This window comes from Staurois parvus, unplaced genomic scaffold (genome assembly GCF_062004578.1).
Source record: "Staurois parvus isolate SC_StPar_1 unplaced genomic scaffold, SC_StPar_1.0 ptg000019l, whole genome shotgun sequence".
Taxonomy (NCBI): Eukaryota; Metazoa; Chordata; class Amphibia; order Anura; family Ranidae; genus Staurois; species Staurois parvus.
Window position 1 is genome coordinate 3732919 of NW_028317815.1, and position 27289 is coordinate 3760207.

The 27289-nt window shown below is 43.3% G+C and overlaps 1 protein-coding gene and 1 long non-coding RNA gene across 2 annotated transcripts in view; one reads left to right on the forward strand and one right to left on the reverse strand.

The window, feature by feature from the left end:
- LOC149472853 (uncharacterized) overlaps window positions 1–3830 on the reverse strand; it is a 37311-nt gene extending 33481 nt beyond the window's left edge. The window contains exon 1 of the long non-coding RNA XR_016314134.1: window positions 3746–3830. This is a non-coding gene — a long non-coding RNA (uncharacterized LOC149472853). The remainder of the gene's footprint in view (window positions 1–3745) is intronic.
- Window positions 3831–10609: 6779 nt separating this feature from the next.
- Window positions 10610–27289, forward strand: part of MAPK12 (mitogen-activated protein kinase 12) — a 124352-nt gene continuing 107672 nt past the window's right edge. Inside the window, exon 1 of the mRNA XM_089684535.1 lies at window positions 10610–11082. Coding sequence (XP_089540661.1) covers window positions 10961–11082 — 122 coding nt within the window. The 5' untranslated portion in view covers window positions 10610–10960. The remainder of the gene's footprint in view (window positions 11083–27289) is intronic.

The following is a 27289-nucleotide window of genomic DNA, read 5'->3' on the forward strand; positions in this document are numbered from 1 at the left end:
TGGAGTACATGGGAGGACACCACGGAGCCATTGCTGTCCAAAAAGAATATTGCAGCATGTTTGAAGTTTGCAAAAGAGCACCTGGATGTTCCACAGCACTACTGGCAAAATATACTGTGGACAGATGAAACCAAGATTGAGTTGTTTGGGAAGAACACACAACACTACGTGTGGAGAAAAAAAGGCACAGCACACCAACATCAAAACCTCATCCCCACTGTAAAACATGGCGGAGGGAGCATCATGGTTTGGGGCTGCTTTGCTGCCTCAGGGCCTGGACGGATTGTTGTCATTGATGGAAAAATGAATTCCAGAGTTTATCAAGACATTTTGCAGGAAAACGTACGACCATCTGTCCGCCAACTGAAGCTCCGCAGAGGATGGGTGATGCAACAGGACAATGACCCAAAGCATACAAGTAATTCAACAAAACAATGGCTGCAACAGCACAGAATACGCCTTCCGGAGTGGCCCAGTCAGAGTCCTGACCTAAACCCGATTGAAATGCTGTACATGTACCTTAAGAGAGCGATTCACACCAGACATCCCAAGAATATTGCTACAGTTTTGTGAAGAGGAGTGGTCTAAAATTACTCCAGATCGTTGTGCAGGTCTGATCTGCAACTACAGGAAACGTTTGGTTGAGGTTATTGCTGCCAAAGGAGGGTCAACCAGTTATTAAGTCCAAAGGTTCACATACTTTTTCCTCCCTGCACTGTGAATGTTTACATGTTATGTGCAATTAAACCATGGCAACATCTAATGTTTGTGTAGTATTATGTTCAGCAGACTGCGTTCTTCTATTGTTGTGACTTAGATGACGTTCACAGCACATTTTATGCCCAATTCATGCAAAACTCCACGTAATCCCAAGGGGTTCACATACTTTTTCTTGCAACTGTACTTTAAGTTAGCTCATTCATTTTGAAATGCAAAACGTGCAGAGCACTCCAGCTGTTCTCTCCAGTCTGCCATGGAATATTTGTGCCATTAAATTTTGGGATAAATGCCTGTGCAGCTTTATAAGGCACCATGACCCTCCCTCTTCAACACCTGCCACTGAAGATGATGGTTCTGCCCTCCTTGCCATTAAGAATTAAAAGCACCCCATGTGTCTGTTAATGGGTAGAACATTTTGCCTGTGGGTCAGGAACATGCATCCTGCACCTGCATAATTGTAAACCTAGCCTTACAGGTCTGCAGCAAGACAATTAGTATGTAGTGTGCTCAAGGAGTGCTCTTTAAAAGGTAGGTTCACTTCTTTGAGGCTCTGCGAGCCACGTTTGTGCAGGCATGGCAGCTTCTGTGCCTGCATTTCATGCAGAAAAAAGGTTCCTGCACCTTTTTTTAAAATGCAATCACAGGGAAATCGCATGGTATTTTATGCACCATGTGATTCCCGACAACCAAAAACGTGCTACATTTTCAGATGCGTGGGTAAGCCTTTGAGAATGAATGGCAGCCCCGTGTGTCTGCAAAAGAGAACCGCGGTTTGGCTGCAGGTGGTTGGAGGTGTTAGAACAGTTGCGAATTACCCACAACCACCCACACAAGTGTAAATCTAGCCTAGAACGGAACTAAACTCTCACAATCAACATTAACTATTTGTAATCCTTACAGTGCCTTGTAATTAAAGTATTCACAAGCCTTGAAATTTTCCACATTTTTTCATGTTACAACCAAAAACGTAAATACATTTTATTGTGATTTTATGTGACAGACCAACACAAAGTGGCACGTAATTGTGAAGTGAAAGGAAAATGATAAATGATTTTCAACATTTTTTACAAATAAATATGTGAAAAGTGTGGTGTGCATTTGTATTCAGCCCCCCTGCGTCAATACTTTGTAGAACCACCTTTCGCTGCAACTACAGCTGCTGTTCTCAGCTAAGCTCACCCTACTGCCTGCATGCCTGTGCTATGTGCAGATGGATTCCAGGAAGTAACTGATACATGGATCATCTGCTCTTACTCAAGATGTCCATGGATAGAAATGGGGGGCTTTTTCAGAGTGATTTCAGCAAAATGAAACACATGCAGGGGTGGGCGAGTTTGATTTGTATATTAAAAATGAGTTAAATGGCGTTTTCAGTTTGCGGTGCTCAGATACAGTTTACTTCCGCTTTAAACAGGTCCCTTTGTCTGGGATAAAGAAGCCTCTCAATAGGATGTTGTGCTGGCAATACAGGACACACAAATGTATCAAACCAGTTGCAGGCTGGAACAAGATCGTTCCCTAAGCGAGCAACAGTATCCAGGGTGTATCTGGAATGTTCCTGCTCAGGTGGTATTACTTCTCGGCATGACTACACCCTTTTATATTGTTGACTATAATATAGAGTACAAAACCTAAAAGATATCATTTGTGGAACCAAAACATCACCAAAAAAAAGCTCTGGGGACTCAGTGGTTTTGCCAGGTTTTCCAGGTATTTTAATGTTAAACCTCAGACATGAAATATGAACAAAGTATATCTCTCTGTAGCTTGCGCTTGTCTCAATCCAGAGCACTAAGGCTTGGTTCACATATATGCATTTCACGTTTGAGGCTTTCTTCCGTGCTTTTTGCAGATTTTCAGTTTTCTACATGCGTTTTTGATGATTTTTTACACATTTTTACTGCGTTTTGTTCAGCCCTTTTTTTTATGAAAGTGGAATTTTTTTTGTTGCTGGTCAGAATAAAAATGCAAAGCACAAAATGTGACAAAAATGTACTACCATGTATCTCAGCAGCCTCTCCATTGAACTCTATTGTAGTAAAAACGCTGCTTTTTGCTTTTAAAGAAGTCCCAGACCTTTCCAAAAACGCAACAACTCAAAAAAGTGAACATGTTGCATAGGAAACCATGTTACATGGACTGTAATGCATTTCTGCAAAAAGCACTGGTGTAACAAAGCCTTAGGCTAGGTTCACACCTATGCAGTTTGCGTTTCATCCGTTTCTGCAGTGCTTTCCGCGGTGCACTTTGCATTTTTGCATGTGCGTTTTTGATGCATTTTTCTTTTTTTTTTACAACTTATTGCTGGGCAGATTAAAACGCAAAATACATCAAAAACACACTACATGCATTTCTGCAGCGTCTCCATTGAAGTCTATTGAACCAAAACGCAACGTTTTGCTTTGAAAAAAGTCCCTGACCCTTTCCAAAAAACGCACCGGGTGAAAACGCAGAGATTTGAATGTGTCCTAGAAAATCATGTTAAATGGACTGTAGTGCATGTCTGTAAAATGTAAAACACTTAGGTGTGAACCTAGACTTAGTGTCATTCCTGCCTGCAGCTTCGTTCCTCTGCTATCAGCATGAGTCACTTCTGACAAGCCTTCCTGACACCAAGAGAAAAATGGTGACAGGGGAGGGACCTCCAGCTGATTGACTGCATCAGCTGTTTCTGTGAGCTGTGTGGAGGGGGGGGGTTGTCCCTTCCCTCCAATCAGCTCTCAGAGTTCTCCTCACTGAGCCCTGCAGAGTGTAATTTCAGCTCCCCACTTCCTTTTTTCTGAACTCTCAGACAAGCTTATAAATTCAGCACTTTGAACGGCTATAAAGAAGAGAAGACTGCAGATAAACAGATACAACTTATGTAGGAGGATTTGTTTCATCTCTGTGTATCACCTGAGGCCAGTTACTTCACTTGGTATATATACGGGTTTATAACCATTTTAAAGCTAAAGTTTAGCAGTTTTTTGGGATACAGCACCAAACACATTAGGTATGAGGTAAGTATTGGTGAGTATCTCATTACCGGTAGGTGGTTGCGTCTGGTAAAAATCATCATTGCGGTGTCACCTTCATAGCCATCGGATCCTGTCACTGTCTTCCAGTGCTGTGAAGAATAAAGCATAACTAAACCGAAAATAAAATGTGATACATTGCATCTTAACATTTGTTGGGTAAGATGGCTGCAAGTTTTTATTCCTTTCTTTTCATGTGTTGATCAGCCAGTAACACATTGAATGGCTACATTCACTCCTCCACTGTATCTGTGAAAAAGCAATTTAGCCACCCTGGGACAGCAGTATTGTCAATCAGTGGAGAAGGCAGTATTGGATGGACTATTAGACTGAATTGTAGTTTACATACAGGTTAAGTGACTAACAATTTAAAGCCAAACTCCAGCAAACACTAATTAAGCAGTTACAGGAATAGTTTTTTGAGGGGATAAAGGTTTTATATAAATAAAAGCTGTAAGCAACCCTGTAAGTGTTCAGTGGTTTGTCTCTCATTGATGGACAGCTTGGTCTGTTAACCACTTTCCCTCCAGATGATTTACCCCCGTTCCTGACCAGGCCATTTTTTGTGATACAGCGCTGCGTTATTTTAACTGACAATGGTATTTGATCACCTCTGTGTTTTTTATTTTTTGCGCTATAAACAAAAAAAGACTGACAATTTTGAAAGAAATAAACAATTTTTTTAGAATTTTTGCTATAAAACATATCCAGTAAAAAAAAATTTCAAAAATATTTAGTCATATTTCGGCCAAAATGTATTCTGCTACGTTTTTGCTAAAATAAATGTAAATTAATTGGTTTACATGAAAGTTATAGTGTTTACAAATGGCGGTATATACAGTAGAACGGAATTTGTTTTCTTTTATACTAGTAATGGCGGCGATCAGCGACTTATAGCGGGACAGCGTCGGGCATCCTGACACTCGGGGTGGAATTGACTAACTGCCATTGACATCCCCACTGACACTAATACAGTGATCAGAGCTAATAAAAAGCACTAATGACACAGGCAGAGGCGTAGCTGGGGGGGGGGCAGGGGTGTACACATGTACCTGGGTGCCAAAATGAGGCTTACAACGTTACATTATAATAAGTGAACAAGGGTAATAAATCGGTCACAAGATCACTGCAGCGGCTGCAGCAGACGTGTCATCTGATATGTCTGCCATCCACAGTGATGATGCTGCCTGCCAGCCACTGCAGCCAGCCGAGATACGGATTCTGCATACAGCCGGTTGTTATTGTGGCAGAAAACAAAGATGGCTTAAACTCTATTAAGGTACATGTAGGCTGTATGTTGTGTACATAAAGTGTTTATTAAATTAGTAGTACTTGTTCTAGTATAAAACAGCCCATAACTGCTGGGTAATGTCTGTTGTCGTGCTATGATTACAACATCGACACGGCAGTGCTTCTGTTCCGTGAACGGGTGGGCTGTATTTGCTAGCTCGCCATACTCACCTCTGGCCATACTTAAAAGCTGGAGCAACGGTGGCGAGCTAACAAGGTTTATCTGTAATATTTTTTTACATATAGAATAAAATTTGTTATATCGATATTTTTAAATATCTGGAGCATAATCTGTGATTAAACGGGGAGGGGGGCTGGGGTGCTAATTTTATAGTTCGTCCCTGGGTGCAAAATATCCTAGCTATGCCTCTGGACACAGGGCAGGAAGGGGTTAACTTTTGGGTGATCAAAGGGTTAACTGTGTGCTGTTTGTGTTTCATTATGTGTGCCTTTTACTAGGGAGACATGCTGCTTTGTATTTCTCTGCTGTACCCACCTCTTCTGCTCTCTCTGCCAGTCACTCATATTACTACACTGACCCAAAACACGCTGTAGAAGTAGGAAGAGATAACCCGGCCGCCACACACTTCACCTGGCCCGAGTGGTTAGCAGGTAAAAGCAGCCTCAGCTTGATTCATCCAAGCCATGCCCCCAATGCGTTTTGTCCCGCCCCTGGGGCTTAATCATGGAGGTGTTGGTGCGACATGGGGGTGTTGTTGCAGGGCTTGGATGAATTGAGCTGAGGCTGCTTTTACCTGCTAACCACTTGGCCGGGCTATCTCTTCCTACTTTTACAGCGTTTTTTGGGTCAGTGTAGTAATATGAGTGAATGGCAGAAGAGCTGGGCACTAGTGATGGGCCGAACACCCCCATTGGGTTCGTGGTCGAACATAATGAAAGTTCGACTGCGAACTTCGAACAGAGGGGACAATTCACTAAGCGGTATCTTACCGCATCTAAGTAAGAAACTGCACAGCTACTAAAAACATTCTTTATTGCAGCAGGAACCCCACTGACAGCTGAATGTAAAAAGAATGGCCCGGCAATTAAAAAAAAAAAAAGCTAGGGGTCCCCCCCATCAAGCCCTTCGGGTCTGGTATGGATTTTGAGGGGAACCCCATGCCAAAATTTTAAAATAAAATGGCGTGGTGGTCCCCCCCAAAATCCATACCAGACCCTTATTAAGCGAGCGAGCGCCCCCCCTCATGAACCATACAAGGCCACATGCCCTCAACATGAGGGGTTGCTTTGGGGCAGGGGGCTCTACCCCCAGAGTACCTTGTCCCCATGTTGATGGGGACAAGCACCGATTCCCCACAACCATGGCCGGTATTTGTGGGGGTCTGCAGGCAGGGGGGCTTATCGAAATCTGGAAGCCCCCTTTAATAAGGGGGCCCTCAGATCCTGCCCCCCCTCTATTAATATCGGATACATGCTGTCGCTACCCATTCACAAAAAAAAAGTGAAGTGGCAAAATGACAGGACAGTCTTTGACAAGTCCTTTAATAAAAACAAAAATTTAAAAAATGTCCCTCAAAGTAGATGCAATGTCAATCACGATGCCCACCAACCCGAAAAAAAAAAAAAAAAAAACACACTCTGCTATCGATGCTGGCTCCCGTCTGACAGCTGCACTGGGATGTTCGACTCAAACATACAGCCCATCACCAGTGGGCACGTAACTAATGCGTTTGGTGCTGTACCTTTCAGATTTAGAGTGGTATTAAAGTCAAACAGTTGTTTATCTTAATGCATTAGGGTAAAAAACTCCAATATATGCACCCCCCAATCCCTAAACACTTGCCACCCCCCAATCCCTAAACACTTGCCACCCCCCAATCCCTAAACACTTGCCTGTTTCCTCTCTCAATCCACCTCTGTCCTGCCAGGAACATGGCTGCTTCTTCCTGCTGCTGTCAGTCAAATCCTGTGAGAAGGGGGCGTGGCTGAGTCACATTGTATGCGTCCAAGTACCCACACAGCCCAGCTAGAGAGCATCAACAGGGGTGCCCTCTCAACACACAGCTTGCTGAGGGGGCACCAGCAAAAAAGGAGGCGTGAACAGCACCAGGGGGACTTCAAAAGAGGAGCTAAGGGGCCACTCTGTGCACTTTGTGCATCTTCTATATTTAAAAATTGCCTTTAGAATCACTTTAACCAGTTCCTACCCATTCAATAACGAAATTATGGCCGAGCAGGACTTTTGTCAATCCGGGTGGAGGTCATATGATGTCCTACTGGATCGCTGCCTCACACACACCTGCAGCCGATGACTTATCTTTGAACTGGCCCGTTGCCGGTACCATGTGACTGCTGTGACCAATCACAGCAGGTCACATGACAATTGTAAGAAATGGATGGCTTCCTTTCATGTTAGCTGTGATTGGGCACAGTAATCACATGGTACAGACTGGGCCAATCACAACCCATCTGTGTCATGTGATTAGCTGTGGCCAATCAGAGCTAATCACAATGACAAACAGAATTAGTTGATTTCCTTCAGTTAAATGCTTGCCTATAGCAGTGAAAATTACTGCTATAGGCAATCATAATGTGTAAAAAGAAAAAAAAAATACTGATCACTTCCCCAGAGTAGTACAATGTTACTATGGTAACATTATATTACTCTGGTCACAGTGTTTTATAAAAAACATTGTGAAAAAAAATAATAAAGATAAAAAAAATTAAACAAAATTTTTTTCCCCCCACATGGTCACCAGTCACTGTTCCTAATCACCGCCACACCAGTTATACAATGACGCTGCACTGCACTGGTGACAGTATGTAAAAAAAAAAAAATGGTAAACATTTTGTTCTTTAATTTCTTAATTTTCAAAAAAAATTGTGACAAAAAATTACATAAAAAAACTTGCATTTCCTCTTACTAAATACCGCAGACTATCTACTTTCCAAAAAAAGGGTAATTTGGGGGATATTTGTACTATCCTGACATTTTTGACATTTTTGTATCAGGATTGATAGATTTTCAGATATATACCAAAGTTTGTGGGCACTACAACTTTTCTACAAACTAAATAATATTCATTAACTTGGATTATTTTCACCAAAGAAATGTAGCAATATACAATTTGGCCTACATTTGTGAAGGACAATTATTTATTTGCAAAATTTGATAAGAGAAACAAAGAAAAACTTGGGATTTTTCTTCAAAATTTTCCAGATTTTTTCATCTATTTTACAAAAAAATAGAAAACCCAGTGATGATTAAATACCACCAAAAGAAAGCTATAGTTGTGTGGACAAAAGGATAAAAATGTATTTTGGGTACAGTGTTGCATGACCGTGCAATTGTCTTCCAAACTGTGAGAGCGCTGAAACCTGAAAATTGTCCTGGGCAGGAAGGGGGTAAAAGTGCCCGGTATTGAAGTGGTTAAAGCTTATATGACACCTTTGGTGATTGGGTTTATAAATACTTTAGGTCTGCAAAAAAAAAAGAAAAAAAAGACAGGAATATTATTGCATCATTCATAAATATTTAAAACTAGGGATACTTCCTGAGGGACACGTCTACAAAGCTGCCATTAAGTCAGGGACACCTGGCAGTTAGTTTTCAGTACACACTCCCAGACAAGACTGTGCATGATGAGCCTCTATGTTCACAGCAGCTGGAAATGATTTTCTGAAGTATTGACAGATCTGAGTTTCTCTTTTCTGTTGGCCTGCATTCACACCTGAGCAGACCGTAGTCCTAGTGATTGTGAAGAGGTTTTTTTGGGTGTTTTACAAGCTTTCTGCAAGTGTTTTTTGAACATGTATTAAGCTTCAGATGTTTGTTTCCTGGGCAGGGCAAGGGGAGTTTTTCAGGTGCAAGAAATAAACAAAAACGCATGTGTTGCACATGTAGGACTCGTTCACACAGGCGTTCAAAATGTAACAGCAGGAGCTCTCCATGCCCAGCATTAAGAGCACTAGGTACAGGCAAGAGACCCCCACACCCGGTATAGGAGCACTAAGTACAGGCAAGAGACCCCCACACCCGGTATAGGAGCACTAGGTACAGGCAAGAGACCCCCACACCCGGTATAGGAGCACTAGGTACAGGCAAGAGACCACCCCCCCTCCCAGTATAGGAGCACTAGGTACAGGCAAGAGACCCCCCACACCCGGTATAGGAGCACTAGGTACAGGCAAGAGACGCCCACACCCGGTATAGGAGCACTAGGTACAGGCAAGAGACCCCCACACCCGGTATAGGAGCACTAGGTACAGGCAAGAGACCCCCACACCCGGTATAGGAGCACTAGGTACAGGCAAGAGACCCCCACACCCGGTATAGGAGCACTAGGTACAGGCAAGAGACCCCCACACCCGGTATAGAAGTACTAGGTACAGGCAAGAGACCACCCCCCCTCCCAGTATAGGAGCACTAGGTACAGGCAAGAGACCCCCCACACCCAGTATAGGAGCACTAGGTACAGGCAAGAGACCCCCCACACCCGATATAGGAGCACTAGGTACAGAAAAGAGTCCTCCACACCTGGTATAGAAGTACTAGTTACACACAAGAGACACCCAGTATAGGAGTACTAGGTACAGGCAAAAGACCCCCACATCCAGTATAGGAGTACTAGGTACAGACAAGAGACCCCCACACCCAGTATAGAAGTACTAGGTACAGTCAGGAGCCCTCCACAACATGTATAGGAGTTCTGGTTAAAGGTAGGAGCCCTCCACACCCAGTATAGGTGTACTAGGCACAGTTAGGAGCCCTCCACACCCAGTATAGGAGTACCAGGCACAGTGAGGAGCCCTCCACGCCCGGTATAGTACTAAGCACAGTCAGGAGCCCTCCACACCCGGTATAGGAGTACTAGGCACAGTTAGGAGCCCTCCACACCCGATATAGGAGTACTTGGTAAAGTCAGGAGCCTTCCACACCCGGTATAGAAGTACTAGGCACAGTCAGGAGCCCTCCACACCCGGTATAGAAGTACTAGGCCAGGCAGGAGCCCTCCACACCCGATATAGGAGTACTAAGCATAGTCAGGAGCCCTCCACACCCGGTATAGGAGTACTAAGCATAGTCAGGAGCCCTCCACACCCGGTATAGGAGTACTAAGCATAGTCAGGAGCCCTCCACACCCGGTATAGGAGTACTAGGCACAGTCAGGAGCCCTCCACACCCGGTATAGGAGTACTAGGCACAGTCAGGAGCCCTCCACACCCGGTATAGGAGTACTAGGCACAGTCAGGAGCCCTCCACACCCGGTATAGGAGTACTAGGCACAGTCAGGAGCCCTCCACACCCGGTATAGGAGTACTAGGCACAGTCAGGAGCCCTCCACACCCGGTATAGGAGTACTAGGCACAGTCAGGAGCCCTCCACGTCGGGTATAGGAGTACTAAGTACAGTAAGGAGCCCTCCACACCCGGTATAGGAGTACTAAGTACAGTAAGGAGCCCTCCACGCCGGGTATAGGAGTACTAAGCACAGCCAGGAGCCCTCCACACCCAGTATAGAAGTTCTAGGTAACAGCAGAAGTCCTGCAAAGCCAGCCGCTGAGTGTGGAGGGAAGGGGAGGGCACAGTAACTGTGTGGACTGTGGTCATGTGACTGGGACAACAAAGCTCGGGGCTGTGGACGGGCTGCGCTTCCTGGAGTAGGACAGATCAGAGAAGAGCTGCACTCTTCTAGAGAAGGAGAAGAGGACGGAGGGAAGGCAGAGAAGAAAGTATAGAGAGAAGGAGGCGCCGCTGTGTGGGAGGAATTGAGTGCAGAGAGCAGCCCACACCGAGGAGGGAGGGGGCGGCAGTCATTGATGGTGAGAGAGGCAGGGACAGGTTCTATGTATGGTGCATGAGACACTCTGCACAGCCAGCTCTCTGGAGACCAGACCAGCGAACAAGCTGCCAGGTGTCACTCTGATCCCCGGAGTCCTCCATCCTCCGCACTACCAGCAGCAACAGCCGCAGCCATGTCCTCCCCACTACCTAAGAAAGGCTTCTACAAGCAGGAGGTGAACAAGACGGGGTGGGAGGTGAAGGAGCGCTACAGGGACCTGGTGGCTGTGGGATCCGGAGCTTATGGCACAGTCTGGTAAGTGTCCCATCTAGACTGGGCAGGGAGCCAGGTACGACACAACCTGGCCGAGGCACAAGGGCGCTGTGATCAGTCCTCCTCCACTACACACCTCACTGCTCCATCGTCTCAAGTTGTTGGTGTGGCCCCTGTGCCGGGGTGTCCTATTTCCGCCCAGGACTCCTCAGGGTGGCCTCACCCACACAGCACTTTCACTTTTCTCTCATTTACTCACATGTTGGTGGCAGCTAGTTCCTGTACAAGTGCAAGGAAGTGTTGTGTGTTCATCCAATAGAATCACATGGTGTTTATACCGTGACAGGGGGTACAAGGGGCACCCAGACATGGGAGAAGTGTTGTGTGATCACCCAATAGAATCACATGGTGTATATACCGTGACGGGGTACAAGGGGCACCCAGACATGGGAGAAGTGTTGTGTGTGTTCATCCAATAGAATCACATGGTGTATATACCGTGACAGGGGGTACAAGGGGCACCCAGACATGGGAGAAGTGTTGTGTGTTCATCCAATAGAATCACATGGTGTTTATACCGTGACAGGGGGTACAAGGGGCACCCAGACATGGGAGAAGTGTTGTGTGTGTTCATCCAATAGAATCACATGGTGTATATACTGTGACAGGGGGTACAAGGGGCACCCAGACATGGGAGAAGTCTTGTGTGCTCATTCAATAGAATCACATGGTGTGTATACCCTGACAGTGGGTACAAGGGGCACCCAGACATGGGAGAAGTGTTGTGTGTGTTCATCCAATAGAATCACATGGTGTATATACCGTGACAGGGGGTACAAGGGGCACCCAGACATGGGAGAAGTGTTGTGTGTGTTCACCCAATAGAATCACATGGTGTATATACCTTGACAGGGGGTACAAGGGGCACCCAGACATGGGAGAAGTGTTGTGTGTGTTCATCCAATAGAATCACATGGTGTATATACCGTGACGGGGTACAAGGGGCACCCAGACATGGGAGAAGTGTTGTGTGTGATCACCCAATAGAATCACATGGTGTATATACCGTGACAGGGGGTACAAGGGGCACCCAGACATGGGAGAAGTGTTGTGTGTTCACCCAATAGAATCACATGGTGTATATACCGTGACGGGGTACAAGGGGCACCCAGACATGGGACAAGTGTTGTTTGTGTTCATCCAATAGAATCACATGGTGTATATACCTTGACGGGGTACAAGGGGCACCCAGACATAGAAGTATTGTGTGTGTTCACCTAATAGAATCACATGGTGTGTATACCTTGACAGGGGGTACAAGGGGCACCCAGACATAGAAGTATTGTGTGTCTTCACCTAATAGAATCATATAGGATATATACCATGAGAGATGGGAGAAGGGCACCCAGCCATAGAAAAAATATTGTGTGTTCACCCAGTGGAATCATTTTAGTGCATATATACCCATACAGGGAGAAGGGACACCCAGCCTGGAGAGAAGTGTGAGTTACAACAGTGGCCACAGGGTTAGGCTCCGGATCCTACAATATGATTACCTGTAGATCACAGTAGACCTGGTGTCTGACAGTACTGACGGTATTACTTGTAGATACCAATAAACTCTAGGTCTGACAGTATTACTTGTAGATAACAGTGGACTTGAGGTCTGGCAGTATTGTAGATAACAGTGGACTCGAGGTCTGACAGTATTACTTGTCGATAACAGTGGACTCGAGGTCTGACAGTATTACTTGTAGGTAACTGTGAACTCGAGGTCTGACAGCATTACTTGTAGATAATAGTGGACTCTGTACAGTATTGTAGATAACAGTAGACTCAAGGTCTGGCAGTATTGTAGATAAGTGGACTCGAGGTCTGACAGTATTACTTGTAGGTAAGTGTGGACTCGATCCAGGTCTGACAGTATCACTTGTAGGTAGCTGGACTCGAGGTCTGACAGTATTACTTGTAGTATTACTACTCTCTCCTGGTTCTCCTCCTACCTATTGCAGTGCTCCTTCAGCGTTCTCTATAACGCTGCCTCCTCCTCCTCTTCACTCCCTCTCTCTGTAGGGGTCCCCCAAGGTTCTGTCCTTGGACCTCTTCTCTTCTCCATCTACACCTCCTCCCTTGGTCATTTGATAAACTCCCATGGCTTCAAGTACCATCTCAATGCTGATGACACACAAATCTATCTTTCTACTTCTCACCTCACCCCTTCAGTCTCCTCTCGCATTACTAAACTACTAAGTGACATATTGGCATGGATGTCACTCCACTTCCTCAAACTCAATCTTTCCAAAACTGAGCTCTTAGTATTCCCTCCAGCCCGTGCCCCCTCCCCTGACTTCTCCATTAAGATCAATAACACAATCATCAGTCCCTCCCCTCATGGCAGGGTACTAGGTGTACTCCTAGACTCCCATCTGTCCTTTCAGTCCCAAATCCAATCACTGTCCAAATCTTGTAGACTTCACCTCCGCAACATCTCCAAGATACGCCCGTTCCTAACCTCGGAAACCACTAACCAACTTATACACTCCCTTGTTATATCTTGCCTTGACTATTGTAACTCCCTCCTCATTGGCCTACCTCATCGCAGGCTATCCCCTCTTCAGTCTATCATGAATGATGCTGCCAGACTCATCCAGCTTACTAACCGTTCTGTATCTGCCACCCCTCTCTGCCAATCCCTCCACTGGCTTCCCGTTGCCCAATGAATAAAATTCAGAACACTAACAATGATGTATAAAGCCATTTATAACTCTGCCCCAAATTACATCACCGATCTTGTCACTAAATATCACCCAAACCGTACTCTCCGCTCCTCGCAAGACCTCCTGCACTCTAGCTCCCTTGTCTCCTCCTCCCATGCTCATCTTAAGGACTTCTCCGGAGCTTCCCCCATCCTCTGGAACTCTCTACCCCAATTTATCAGACTATCGCCTACTCTGCTGACTTTTAGGCAATCTCTGAAAACCTATCTCTTCAGGGAAGCCTATCCTGCCCTCAGCTAATAATGAAATTCTCTACTCTTCCTACCAGTCCATCCCCCACAGTTACTACCTTTTGTACCACTAGCCCCTCCCTCCTAGATTGTAAGCTCCAAGGAGCAGGGCCCTCAAATCCCTCTTGTATTGAACTGTATTGTTACTGTAATGTCTCCCATTATGTTGTAAATCGCTGAGCAAACTGTTGGCGCTATATAAATCCTGTATAATAATAATAGATAACTGTGGACTCGAGGTCTGACAGTATTACTTGTAGGTAACTGCGGACTCGACGTTTCGACAGTATTACTTGTTGATAACTGTGGACTCGAGGTCTGACAGTATTACTTGTTGGTAACTGTGGACTCGAGGTCTGACAATATTACTTGTTGGTAACTGTGGACTCGACGTCTGACAGTATTACTTGTTGGTAACTGTGGACTCGACGTCTGACAGTATTACTTGTGTGTATTGGTGGACTTGGTGTGTATTACATGTAGTAAACATTGGACTCTGGCTCTTGAAATTTTAATAGTAGCAAATGATGTATACAGGGACTGCCAGTTGTACATTTAGAGCTCAGTTACCATGTGTAAACATGCTGCAACATGTAGAAAACCAACTCTACAACAAACAGTTCCATCACTGTCATGTCCTGAGATCAGTGAGGAGGGAATGCTTGCTTGATTCCATTTGTAAGTCTTTCATTTTTAAGTACGTGGACTTTGGTCTCTTGAGTCTTAAAACTCGTTATTATCATTTATAGTATTCGGTCTGCAGTACATGCATGACTAATTACATTGATTCATCTTTTGTGCATTTTTTTTCCCCCTCAATCAACATTTTCACCTTCTTTTCATTGCATGCCTTAAAGGGATCCCTAGTGAGCAGCCTTAACCTGCTAAATAGTTAAAGAAATGTAGACACAGTAAAGATTTAATTATGGGTGGAGTTAGTAAATAAGGTGTTTCAAAAACTTGGGCTTGGTCTTTATTACTGCAGAATTTTAGACGCTGTAATGGCTTCCATGTTTCAGATTTTCCAGCCTGGGGGTTGTTTACCTACTAATGAATGAGCAGAAGATTAAAGAGTATTTCCAGTGCAGATATCATGTTTGGTATTCGGCTGATATGCGTCCCCAAAATTTGAGCTCCATATCCTACACAGAACATTAGTCTTTATTCTTCCACGGTAGAGGTGCCAACCCATTGATTTGACTACAAAAGTTACAACCTGTATGTACTCTTTTTAGATTACCTACAACCAGTGCTAGATTTAGACCCGGGAAGGGGGTGGGCACTTCAAGTTTGGGGCCCCTCAACATAGAACCTAATTAGATGACAAATAAAAAAGTTAAATTAATGATAAACCACATTTGTTATAAAAAAAATCATAAGTTGGATTCCTAAGAAGACACTTCTCTGATTTTTTTTTTTTTTTTCCTCAATTCTATTGACTGTAAGAATATACAGGTAATTGGAACTGGCAAGTCATACTTCACAGTTATGCCTCACACTACAATATCTACAAAGTCTTTTTTCCTGCGCTTTGAATCTGCAAAATCTCTAACTTCAGGCATGTTCACACTAAAACATGGTGTGGGAGACCCATGTTTTTTTGCCTGCTTCCTGCACCACATTCTGGGCAAACGCACTGCAATTGCGACCTGTTTGGGGTGTCATTAACTTTGCACTGACACCCACTGTGGATTGCAAGGGCAGTGTGGATTGCACTGCCCTTGCAATCCACAGTGGGTGTCAGTGCAAAGTTAATGACACCCCAAACATAGGCCGCAATTGCAGTGCGTTTGCCCGTACCAGATCACATGTTAGAAAAGTACCATGCAATCCGGTTGCGGTGCGTTTTCCAAAAGTAGTGCATGTACTACTTTTTTGTGTGGTGTGATTTCTGCCCATTGAAAATGAATGGACTGAAATGGCACTGCACAGAACTGCATGTGAATCGCACAGGAATAACACAGCTCATGCAGTTCCTAGTGTGAATGGACCCTAACTCCTCAAACTGTATCATCTTGAGGATACTGCTCTTAACAGCCAGTTGGCACAGTGCACTTAAGCCAGCCATACACGGGTCGAAGAATGCCACCGTTGATCTCACGTTGCTACAGAAAAGAATTTTCATGATCAAGAGTTTTCTTTTCTTTCCAGGTCACAGCTCATACTCATTTCTTTTTCAATTACATTTCTCACATGATTCGCCTATCATTGATTACAAATTCGTTTAATACATTTTCAACACATCCGATCACTCAAATTCGAAGGTCACTTGAAGATCGGCTGTTGCTGTGGCCTACTAATGGTGTGAAATTAGAAAATTTTTAGGATTTTCCTGTAGCCGCCTGGCAGCACTAGGGTCATTGGTTTCGAATCCCAGCCACAGCACCACGTACCTGGAGTTTGCATGTTCTCCCTGTGCCTGCGTGGGTTTCCTCCGGAAACTCCGGTTTCCTCCAACACTCCAAAGACATGCTGATAGGTGAATTGGATCCTGTATAAATTGTCCCTAGTTTGTGTATGTATGAATGTAAGTTAGGGACCTTAGATTGTACGCCCCTTGAGGGTTAAGGACTGATGTGAATGTACAATATATATGTGTAAAGCGCTGCGTAAATTGACGGCGCTATATAAGTACCTGAAATAAATAAATAGCAACATGAGATCAATAGTGGCACCACCGGATTACAAAACGCACAAAATTCCGATTTGCTAAATAAAATTGCTTTGGAATGTGGCACATGTATGGCCTGCATTAGTCTTACATGGGTTATCGTGGTTCTCAGATAGTCCTTTATCCGTGCCGATTTGCTGAATGACCTTTCTCCTGAACAGTTAGTGACTATCATGCTCCCAGAAGAGTTGAAGCTGTTATAGCTGCAAAGGGACTAAGGCTGGGATGCTATTAAAGTTCATGTGCGTGTGAAGGCAGGCGTCCCAATACTTTTGGCAATATAGTACATGGGTCTGTCCAAACAACCCATTCAGTTAATATTCAATAAAGTTGTTCCTTGCACTACATGGTCCTCTAAAGGGGACTTCACAATCCTATTGTAACATATGTGGCCAGTTTAAAATGTACAATGCTCCCCTGTTGCTCAGTGTCTGGTGCCAGCTCTGGGAATTTCACAGCTTTCATCTCATTGTCAACTAGCTTATTTACAATTGTCAGGAGGAAGTCAGTCCATAGCTGCCTACTAAATATCTCCCCACACTGTGTGAATAAACTATTACATATATACTCTTTTGTACACAAACCTGTCCATAGCACTTAATGCTGAATCAGGTACATGATCTTTTCTTTAGTAGAGGTTGTGTTTGTTATCGAAGTATGGGTGTCTCATGCAGGGAACTTATTGTTTCATCTGAGTTAGTTCCTCTTACAACGCACCCACATATTACATACAGTTGTGTCCAAAATTATTCAACCCCCACTGAAATTGAGTGTTTTGGCCAGTTTGACATTGCTTTTGATCATTCAGTCATCTTGCTTACATTTACATTAAAGAGGCACTTGTAGGTCAGACAAATATAACATAACAGTTATAATGAAATAACCACAAATGTCTTTTCTGTGCTCACAGCATTATCAGTTTTATTCAACCCCCAAGTGACATTCAATCTTAGTACTTAGTACAGCATCCTTTTACAGTTATAACAGCTTTTAAACGTGAAGCATAGCTTGACACAAGTGTCTTGCAGCGATCTACGGGTATCTTCGCCCATTCTTCATGGGCAAAGGCCTCCAGTTCAGTCACATTCTTAGGCTTGCGCACTGCAACTGCTTTCTTTAAGTCCCACCAGAGGTTCTCAATCGGATTTAAGTCTGGTGACTGCGATGGCCACTCCAAAATGTTCCAGCCTTTCCTCTGCAACCATGCTCTAGTGGACTTGGAGGTATGCTTGGGATCATTGTCCTGTTGAAAGGTCCAACGTCTCCCAAGCCTCAGGTGTGTGACGGACTGCATCACGTTTCCATCCAATATCTCCTGGTACTGAAGAGAATTCATGGTACCTTGCACACGCTGAAGCTTCCCTGTACCTGCAGAAGCAAAACAGCCCCAAAGCATGATTGACCCTCCACCATGCTTCACAGTAGGCAAGGTGTTCTTTTCATCATAGGCCTTGTTCTTCCTCCTCCAAACATAGCGTTGATCCATGGGCCCAAACAGTTCTAATTTTGTTTCATCAGTCCACAGAACACTATCCCACAACTTTTGTGGTTTGTCCACATGGCTTTTGGCATACTGCAGTCGACTCTTCTTATTCTTTGGAGACAGCAAGGGGGTACGCCTGGGAGTTCTGGCACGGAGGCCTTCATTACGCAGTGTGCGTCTTATTGTCTGGGCTGAAACTTCTGTACCCACATCTGACAAATCTTTTCTCAGTTCCTCAGCAGTCACACGGGGACTTCTCTCCACTCTACGCTTCAGGTAGCGCACAGCAGTCGAAGTCAGCATCTTCTTTCTGCCACGACCAGGTAGCGTTTCAACAGTGCCCTTTGCCTTGAATTTGCGAATGATGCTTCCTAAGGTGTCTCTTGGTATGTTTAACATCTTTGCAATCTTCTTATAGCCATTGCCCTTCCTGTGAAGAGAAATCACCTCTTCTCTTGTCTTCCTGGACCATTCTCTTGCCTTCACCATGTTTGTAACCACACCAGTAAATGTCTAGAAGGAGCTGAGTATCACAGTCATTTTAAAGCTGCCTAATTGGTGCTTATTATGCTTGATTGCTGCTCGGTGACATCCACAGGTGTTTTCAATACCTGATGGAAAGCACCTGTATGAACCTCTGTTCTTCAGAGTGGTAGTCTTTAAGGGGTTGAATAATTGTGGCAATGAAGAAACCACATAAGAACCATTTACTACTGTATTACATAAACAATTGATGTCATTTTAGTTGCATTTGGGTAGTTACAACGTCCTTGTAGGATTTGATTCTGAATACAATTCCAAATGTACACTATAGTCCCTAAACCCCTTTACAGCATTGGGGGTTGAATAATTTTGGACACAACTGTATATACAACTGAAATCTATGTATACACAATGTTTCTCTTGATCTGATTCTGAATGCAGAAAACGGCAGTTAGGGGCATATTTATAAAGCAGTGAATGTGACTTTCACCAAACGTTCACTGAAAGTGCATCAGTCCCTGTCATTGAAAACGCATGCACCTGCAGTAAATGTCACATACTCTGCTTTATAAATAGGCCCCTCTGTTTACATAAGCAGAAGCATTGACCTTATTTTGATAATTGAGAAATAATTGATATGCCATTTTTTTACTCCAATTTTCAAGTAACCCACAGAAAGCTGTTCAACTCTTGCTTCAGTTTTTTACATTAGTTGTCTAGTTGCAGATGTTTCTGTGAGGAGGATGATTTAGACATTGGGGATCCTACACATCCTTTTTTATAGTATTCCAAATGACAAACATTTACGTGTTTGCTGAGCTGTAAAAATAGAATGTTTTTCCATTAACCCCGGGAGAGAATATAGGCAAAAAAATGTGCTTTTGAGGTGTCCAGTACCTGATGGAAGATGAGGAAGGCCGCTCTTACACCTCTTACTCAAGACTCTTCATAGAGTGAACAGGAGGTGCAGGAGTGCAGTGACACAAGTGCCTGTAGGTATTGCTAGCAGCAGGACAGGTTTTCAGGCCAGGCAGAGGAAGTCTTCAGTGGCCCTCCGTGCAGCAGGTAGAAGCAGGCTGGTAAACAATATCTAATAAGGGCATGCGCTAAATAAAAGTATATATCACCATATAATTGTGTCCTATAATAAATCTGTGACAAGTATAAAAGAAGTTGTGAGCGCTATGAGAACAAAGAAAGCAGCCACAGCATCAAACAGGATACCAAAGAACCTTACAGACCATATAACATAAAAGATGCGGCGCTATAATAAAAATGTCCAAAATATCAATATGGCGGTTAAGTGATTAATGTGATCATACAAATTATATCACAAGCAAAGTGACATGCGGTGCAAAACCAGTCCTTGTGACAGTAATTATTCTTCAAAGTGCTGCTTCCATGCAGTAAACGTGAAAAGGATAAGGCTGTGCACTCACCAGATGCACAGTGTAACTGCGCATTTAGAGATATATTATCTCCACTAGATCCACAAGTAGCTTCAAGAGGTCAGGTCAGGCCAGATATTCCTCCACCCGCTGGATGTTGCTAGAAATCCACGGTCTCTCTCTTAGGTGGCTCTATAGGTGATGAGTGACTCACCAAGGGCCACAAAGAAAGAAGACCAATAGCATAATACCGTTTAAAAGATGTTTATTTCATATGCAGTATGGTATAGGTGAGGAAAACAAACAATCACTGACCATGAGGTGAATGAAAAGATGGCCGCCGGGACCTCCGTGGTGCCGGCGGCAAAGCAATAGTGACGCTGTAGCTCCTACCCTGACGCGTTTCGTGCTAACCGCACATCATCAAAGGGGATAAGCTTCAGCGTCTGCTCCTGACTGTATCCATTAAATAACGTAAATGGCGCATGCGCATGCGAAATTTCCATTATTTAATGGATACAGTCAGGAGCAGACGCTGAAGCTTATCCCCTTTGATGATGTGCGGTTAGCACGAAACGCGTCAGGGTAGGAGCTACAGCGTCGCTATTGCTTTGCCGCCGGCACCACAGAGGTCTTGGCGGCCATCTTTTCATTCACCTCATGGTCAGTGATTGTTTGTTTTCCTCACCTATACCATACTGCATATGAAATAAACATCTTTTAAATGGTATTATGCTATTGGTCTTCTTTCTTTGTGGCCCTTGGTGAGTCACTCATCACCTATAGAGCCACCTAAGAGAGAGACCGTGGATTTCTAGCAACATCCAGCGGGTGGAGGAATATCTGGCCTGACCTGACCTCTTGAAGCTACTTGTGGATCTAGTGGAGATAATATATCTCTAAATGCGCAGTTACACTGTGCATCTGGTGAGTGCACAGCCTTATCCTTTTCACGTTTACTGCATGGAAGCAGCACTTTGAAGAATAATTACTGTCACAAGGACTGGTTTTGCACCGCATGTCACTTTGCTTGTGATATAATTTGTATGATCACATTAATCACTTAACCGCCATATTGATATTTTGGACATTTTTATTATAGCGCCGCATCTTTTATGTTCTATAATAAATCTGTGCAAGTCCAAAACAAAACTCAAAAAATCCTCTGTGAATCCATAACACTGTGAAGCAGGCTGGTACTGGTGACAGCAGACAGATGAGGCATAAACTGATAGCAGGCAGGGGGTAAGCAGACACAGATGGGTGGTAGGCAGGTGCCAGAAGCAATAGGAATGGTAGCAGAGTCAGGCAAGCCAGGTCATACGCTGGTACACTGGTCATCATGTACGGATGCATAGGCAAGAGAATAGTGGGGTTGCAGGTCTGGGTCAGCAGCAGATCAGTGGGACAGCAGCAATAGGAACATACAAGGGGAGGTCAGCAGATCAGTCAAAGTCAGTACAGGCAGAGTTCAAGGGGAAGTCAGGACAAGCTGAGTTGGTAACTGGAATCAGATGCAGAATCAGAGTCTCAGGACACACAAAACTGTAGACAAGACAGCACTGAACCTCAGCACTGGCTCAGTTTAAATATCCCATTTTTTGCCATGATCTGTCATGGGTGCTTGAGAGCAGGCAGATGTGCATGCATGAGTAAGTGCATGTGAATGGCCATGAACTTACCTGTGATGATGCACAGGAATCTGCCCAGAGGAGCCTTCTTGTCTGCTGGCATGCCCTTCCTGACATAAGGCTTGTATAACAAGTAGTACATTTCCCCTGAAAAGCTGGGCCTTCTACCTGAGTGACTGTAATGGCTTAGGGCTCTTTTGACCAGAATTGGGAAGAATGGATGGCCCGCTATTGTACATCCTTATTCTTTGTAAAGTAGCAATATTAAGATACTGTGTGTTTTGTAGTGCTTAGCATGTAGAGTAGTATTTTGTGCATGTTGTGACAGCTGAATCCACCTCAGGTGTAGACATAAAGTACACAATCTATTAATTCTTTCAAAAAGTTATGACTGGGGCCCTCTTGGCTCACCAACAGAAGTTGGCTTCCTATTTGTTTTTGTTGGCCACTAGAACAATTGCTCAGGCATGAAAGCGCCCGTTTGTCCCTCTTCAGGGGATGTGGGACCATATGACCACTATTATGCCTAATGAACAGATGAGTATTTGTAACGTCTCCCAATGGCAATTTTTAAAAATATGGGAGCCGTGGTTGCAATATGCTCTTACCATGCTCCCCCCGGCTAGTCTGGGGTTGTGATGTTGCTCGGTATTGGTGTTCCCGGACCCCTGCTCATGGTCTTGTCATCTTTTTCCTTTTGTACTCCACCTTCCTTTTCTATTTCTGTTTGTTTTTGATGTGGCGGTAGATAGCTGCCTGTGCTTTGAGTTTTTGTCATTTGTGCCATTGATACCCCCTGGGCGCACCTTTTGCTCTGTTGGTGTTAGAGCACTGTTTTCTTTCTTTTTTTTTTTTTTTTTTGTGTGCAATTGATGGCCCCTGTGTGGGCGTGTCTTGTTGCTCCTGTTTTTTTTTTAAATGTTTATAAATTAATAAAAATCATTGAAATACAAAAAGTTATGACCGCTTTTACTGTGGCAATATCAACAGAAGTTTTGGGTAGTGTGAACCTTTGAAACAGCTACTGCTAGAAACTGCCAAATTGTAGCATTTGCAGGTTCAACAGTTGCCTTCCTTTCAGTAACATCTTTGGTGAGAACAGATAAATTAAGCGGTCCATAAACTGCGCAAATTCTGGCCGGTTCCTGATGTAACTGCTGAAATTTGCTTCTTATTATACAGGATTTATATCGCGCCAATAGTTTGCTCAACGCTTTACAATATAACGGGAGACAATACCACAACAATACAGTTCAATACAAGAGGGTTAGGAGGGCCTGATCCTGGGAGCTTACAATCTAGGAGTAGATGGCCCTGTCTGCAACTTCCAACCAGATATCCTTCCGATGAAAAACTGGCAGAGACATGTGAAAATAAATTATCGACCTAACAGCACCTGTGACTAATCATATGCAGAGAGCTTAATTAAACAAGTTGAAATTAGAAACTGATTGGCTGCCATGCACAGCTGCACCAGAGTTTGCACTCTCCAGTTTTAGTAAATCAACCCCATTATATCTCATCTGTTGGTTCATACCTGATTTTCCGGATCAGTAAAAGAACTACATGGGTTTAGCAGCATTCATAATAGCCAGTAAACAAAGACAGCTAACTACATCACTGTAGTAAAAAAACACCCTAGAGGTCCTGAACATATGTAAGTCAAAAGGTGGAACAGGCCCTCCAACGCACCATATCTGTAAAATGCTGGAATAAAATATGGGACTAAGCCACAAAATCCTCTCAATGTGTGGTATATAAAGAGAATACATGTAAGTCTTTCATGTTCTGATATACAACATCTGATTGATCACATGCTTGTAATTCAATGTGGTTGGAGATTGTTCTGGCTGTGTCCCCTGATACAACCTTTCTGGACTACAGTCTCTTCACTCTTAAGATACAGTAGGTCCTCAATGCCTGACTTCTATAGATCCTGTCCACTATCTCCAGCGCCTTCCATTTATTGGTGTATCCAAAGAAATTAGCTTCTCATGTCTTAACAGCTGCTCGAAGACTCATTCCATTATAATACTGTCCCTTCCCAGGCGTTCTTAATGGACACTATTGCAGATATTCAAAGGATGGAACGCCTAACAGCCCAAGCCTGAGGTACATTAGCTATTTAATAATAATTGGACACTCTTGGACAGTTCTCCATATGATCTATCACCTATTACCTGAGAGAACTATTTAATAATTCTTGCACCCTTTTATTTGACTACAGACTGATTTTACTATTACCCTCTAGTGTGGGCCCTTTCCTTGTTTTTCACTTTACACATTTAATATCTGTTTCTGGATTATGTTTTAATTTGATCTCCAGATCTTTTTTTTTTTTTTTTGTTCTACTCCTTCAAGTTTTGCAATAGAAGAACTGTACAGTTAGATACTGTTGATCTACTCTCTTAGTATGTAGAAAGGTTTATATTGCAATGCATTTGTCATTCCACTACTGCTGTATAATGATACTTACTACATGCCTTTACTGTGAATAAGGATATTATTTACCCTTTAAGTGTACTTCCCCTTGTACTGTTTGTCTATTTATTTTGGAAATCAATAAAAGTAGGATTAAAAAGGAAAGTGGAAGTCTACCTTAGAATTACTGTATAAACATTAAACAGCCATATATTTTCTGTGATGTGGTTCAGCTGTTCATACAGTAATTCTAGGGTGAACTTTCACTAAAGCCAGATTTAGCCAGACAAATGGCATTTTCAAAAGGAGGTGCACAATGACATTCCTAATGTTTTTTTCTCAGGCTATGGGTCTATCAATTCATTTTACTGGCTAACCTTTGCAAGCAATCCTGCTGTTGGATCTTTAAGAATAATTGGTGCTCTGTGCAGTAAATGCTCTTCTTTGTGAGCCCATAGATAAAATGAATTGATTGTTCAAAAAAAATATCTGATGAAAGAAGACTTGTTTGTGTGCTATACTTAAAGCATTTGTAAAGTGATTTTTTTTTTAAAATAACAAACCTGATATACTTACCTGTGTGCAATAGTATTGCACAGAAAAGCCCTGATCCTCCTCCTCTCAGGTTTCCTGCCAGTGCTCCTTGCTCCTTCTATTCTCGGTGTACCACCCTAGGAAGCTGCTTTCACCTGCAGGCTCAATCCTGAACCTTTGCTGCCTGCATCTATAGATACAGACAGTGCAACTCAGCCCTGTCCCCCTCTCCCTTGTCAAAGGATTTGACTGACAGCGACAGCCAATGACTCTCGCTGCATTCAGTAACGCCTAGGAGAGTGGGGAGAAGAGAGCCGCTAGAGACAGGCACAGCTCTGGATCGAGATTGCGATCATGTAAGTATGGGGGGGGGGGGCAAACACATCCTGAAACATTTTTTACATTTAATGCAGGTATGGGTAAAATTAATGTTAAGGTATACACGTACCAAAACTTGAATGGTTCAGCGTGAACCGACCGCATTTTCAAACATATTATCACTGTTTGTTCAACAGAATCCAGTGTATTCACCATTCCTGCTGGAAAAATCTGCATTTGATCCGAGCTTGCAGCCAATGGCTTGAAGCGCTGATCTGTTTATTCTGAAATGGGGGGTGGAGGGAGTCCCCACAGTTAGAATACAATAGCACAGTGGGAGAGGTTCCTGCATTCTTAGCATTTGTGTTGATACAAGGATATGTTATTTTGTTTGCTGTTAACCAGCGGGTTTAATGAAAAAAACAAAGAAACAAAATTGTACATGTGTGCCTAGCTTTACCCACCAATATTGAGACCGAACCTGCCCACAATTGTTATGACTTGGACAGGCTTGTACTTTCTAGTAGTTGGATTAAAGGAATAAATATTACTCCTGTAGTCTTAAGAGATGTAAAAAGCAGGGGTGTAAATTTTCAGCTACTGTCATTTAGTTTTGGGTGAAATGACCTTTTTCAGGGAAAAAAAGGGCTAAAAAAATGCGTATGTTTTTTACTGATACATGAGTGTCAGATAGATGTATAATAACGGTCTTCTGGCACAGCGGTGGCATAAATTGGTTATGTATGAGTTGTCTAATGAATATGTATTGTATATGTCAGTGACAGCTTGAATGCTGAGTTTTGATTTCCGGAATTATTTCCTAAAACTCCTTTTAAAAATTGCTGTTCATGGTGAAGGCTGAATCTGTCTAACTCAGAAGTATGTCACAGTTTCATAGTGTATTGGAATACCAAGAATAGCACAATCAGACAGGCCTATGGGAAAAGTGAGCACATTTTTAAGCTAGACTCTTTTGGTGAGCTCTGAAAACGTGTTTACCTGGTCCAGCAGAATCCTTTTATTTAGTCCCTAATCTAATTCCAAGTAGTTGTATTAGTTTGCATATATTTTTTTTTTTTGTGTATTTTGGATGGCATATAGATGTCCTAATTTTAGCCTCTACTGAAGCCTGACTGCTTACTAGGGTTTCTGTGTCTAGGTGCCTTTTAGAATGCTACCAGTGATGGAGTACATACGTATGTAGTCATTGAAGGAGAAATGACCTGGATTTTCCTCCCATTATCAGTCCATCTTATGTTTTCATTCTGGTTTAGTTTTCAGCAGTGGCCAGGATAAAAATTCTGAGAAGAATGATTGAAATCTAAATGAAAAAAATGCAGGCTCTGATTAAAAAAGATTAAAATCTGGAAAGGATTAGGCATGTCCTTAATATCCTAAAAATGAATGTCCTTAACCTTTTCATAACCACAGGTCATTGATGCCTAGATTTCCAGGCCAAGTTTAGCTGTGACAATATGTATTGGTTAACTTGCCTAAATGTGCCCGCCTAAATGTGCCCACCTAAATATTTTACATTGTTTTTACATATAATTAGGACTTTTATCTGGTATGTTGTTTTTATGAGCTAATAAAAACTGAAAAAATTTACAGTAAATAGACAATACTTGTTTTTTGCTGCTCACACCACCAAACTGCGGCAGTGCTGTGAAATTTCCCCTGAAATCTGATGGAAGTCACATTTCAGAGAGTGTTGATTTCTGGGATCCCTGAAGCTCTCATTAGTTCCTTCCTCTGTCCTCCACATCAATACAGGTTACATTAGTGACCTGAAGCTCAGATGGTTTAAAGTCTTCTTATTGGAAAGCCTTTATGTATGTGGTGTTGTGTTGTTGTGTTTTATTTATTTCATAGTCCCTTTTTTATTTCTACTGCCTGGTCTGGTTGACTGCCTTTGTCAGCTTCTCTGTGTGCCAGATAAGATGACAGATTAGCTGACCAGCTCTTGCTTTCTTGCTTGTTTGTAAACAAACCCATTTGATCATGATGATTGACTGTCAAAGTGACTGCTTGATGCTGATTGGTTGCTGTATCTGATAAGGCAGTTGTCAAATACAGTGCTGTCATTGAAAGGCTAGGTTCACATCTGTGGGTTCCTGCTGTGGGTCCTCACCTGTTCCCGCAGCCTCATCCACCAGCATAGAAAAATGCAGGGGATGTGTGTGAGTGCAGGAAAAAAAAGTTTCTGAACCTATCCAAAAATGCAGTGGCTGAAAACACATGGATGTGAATGCATGCCATAGGAAACCGTGTTAAATGGACTGAAGTGAGTTTCTGAAAAACGCAAAAAGCACT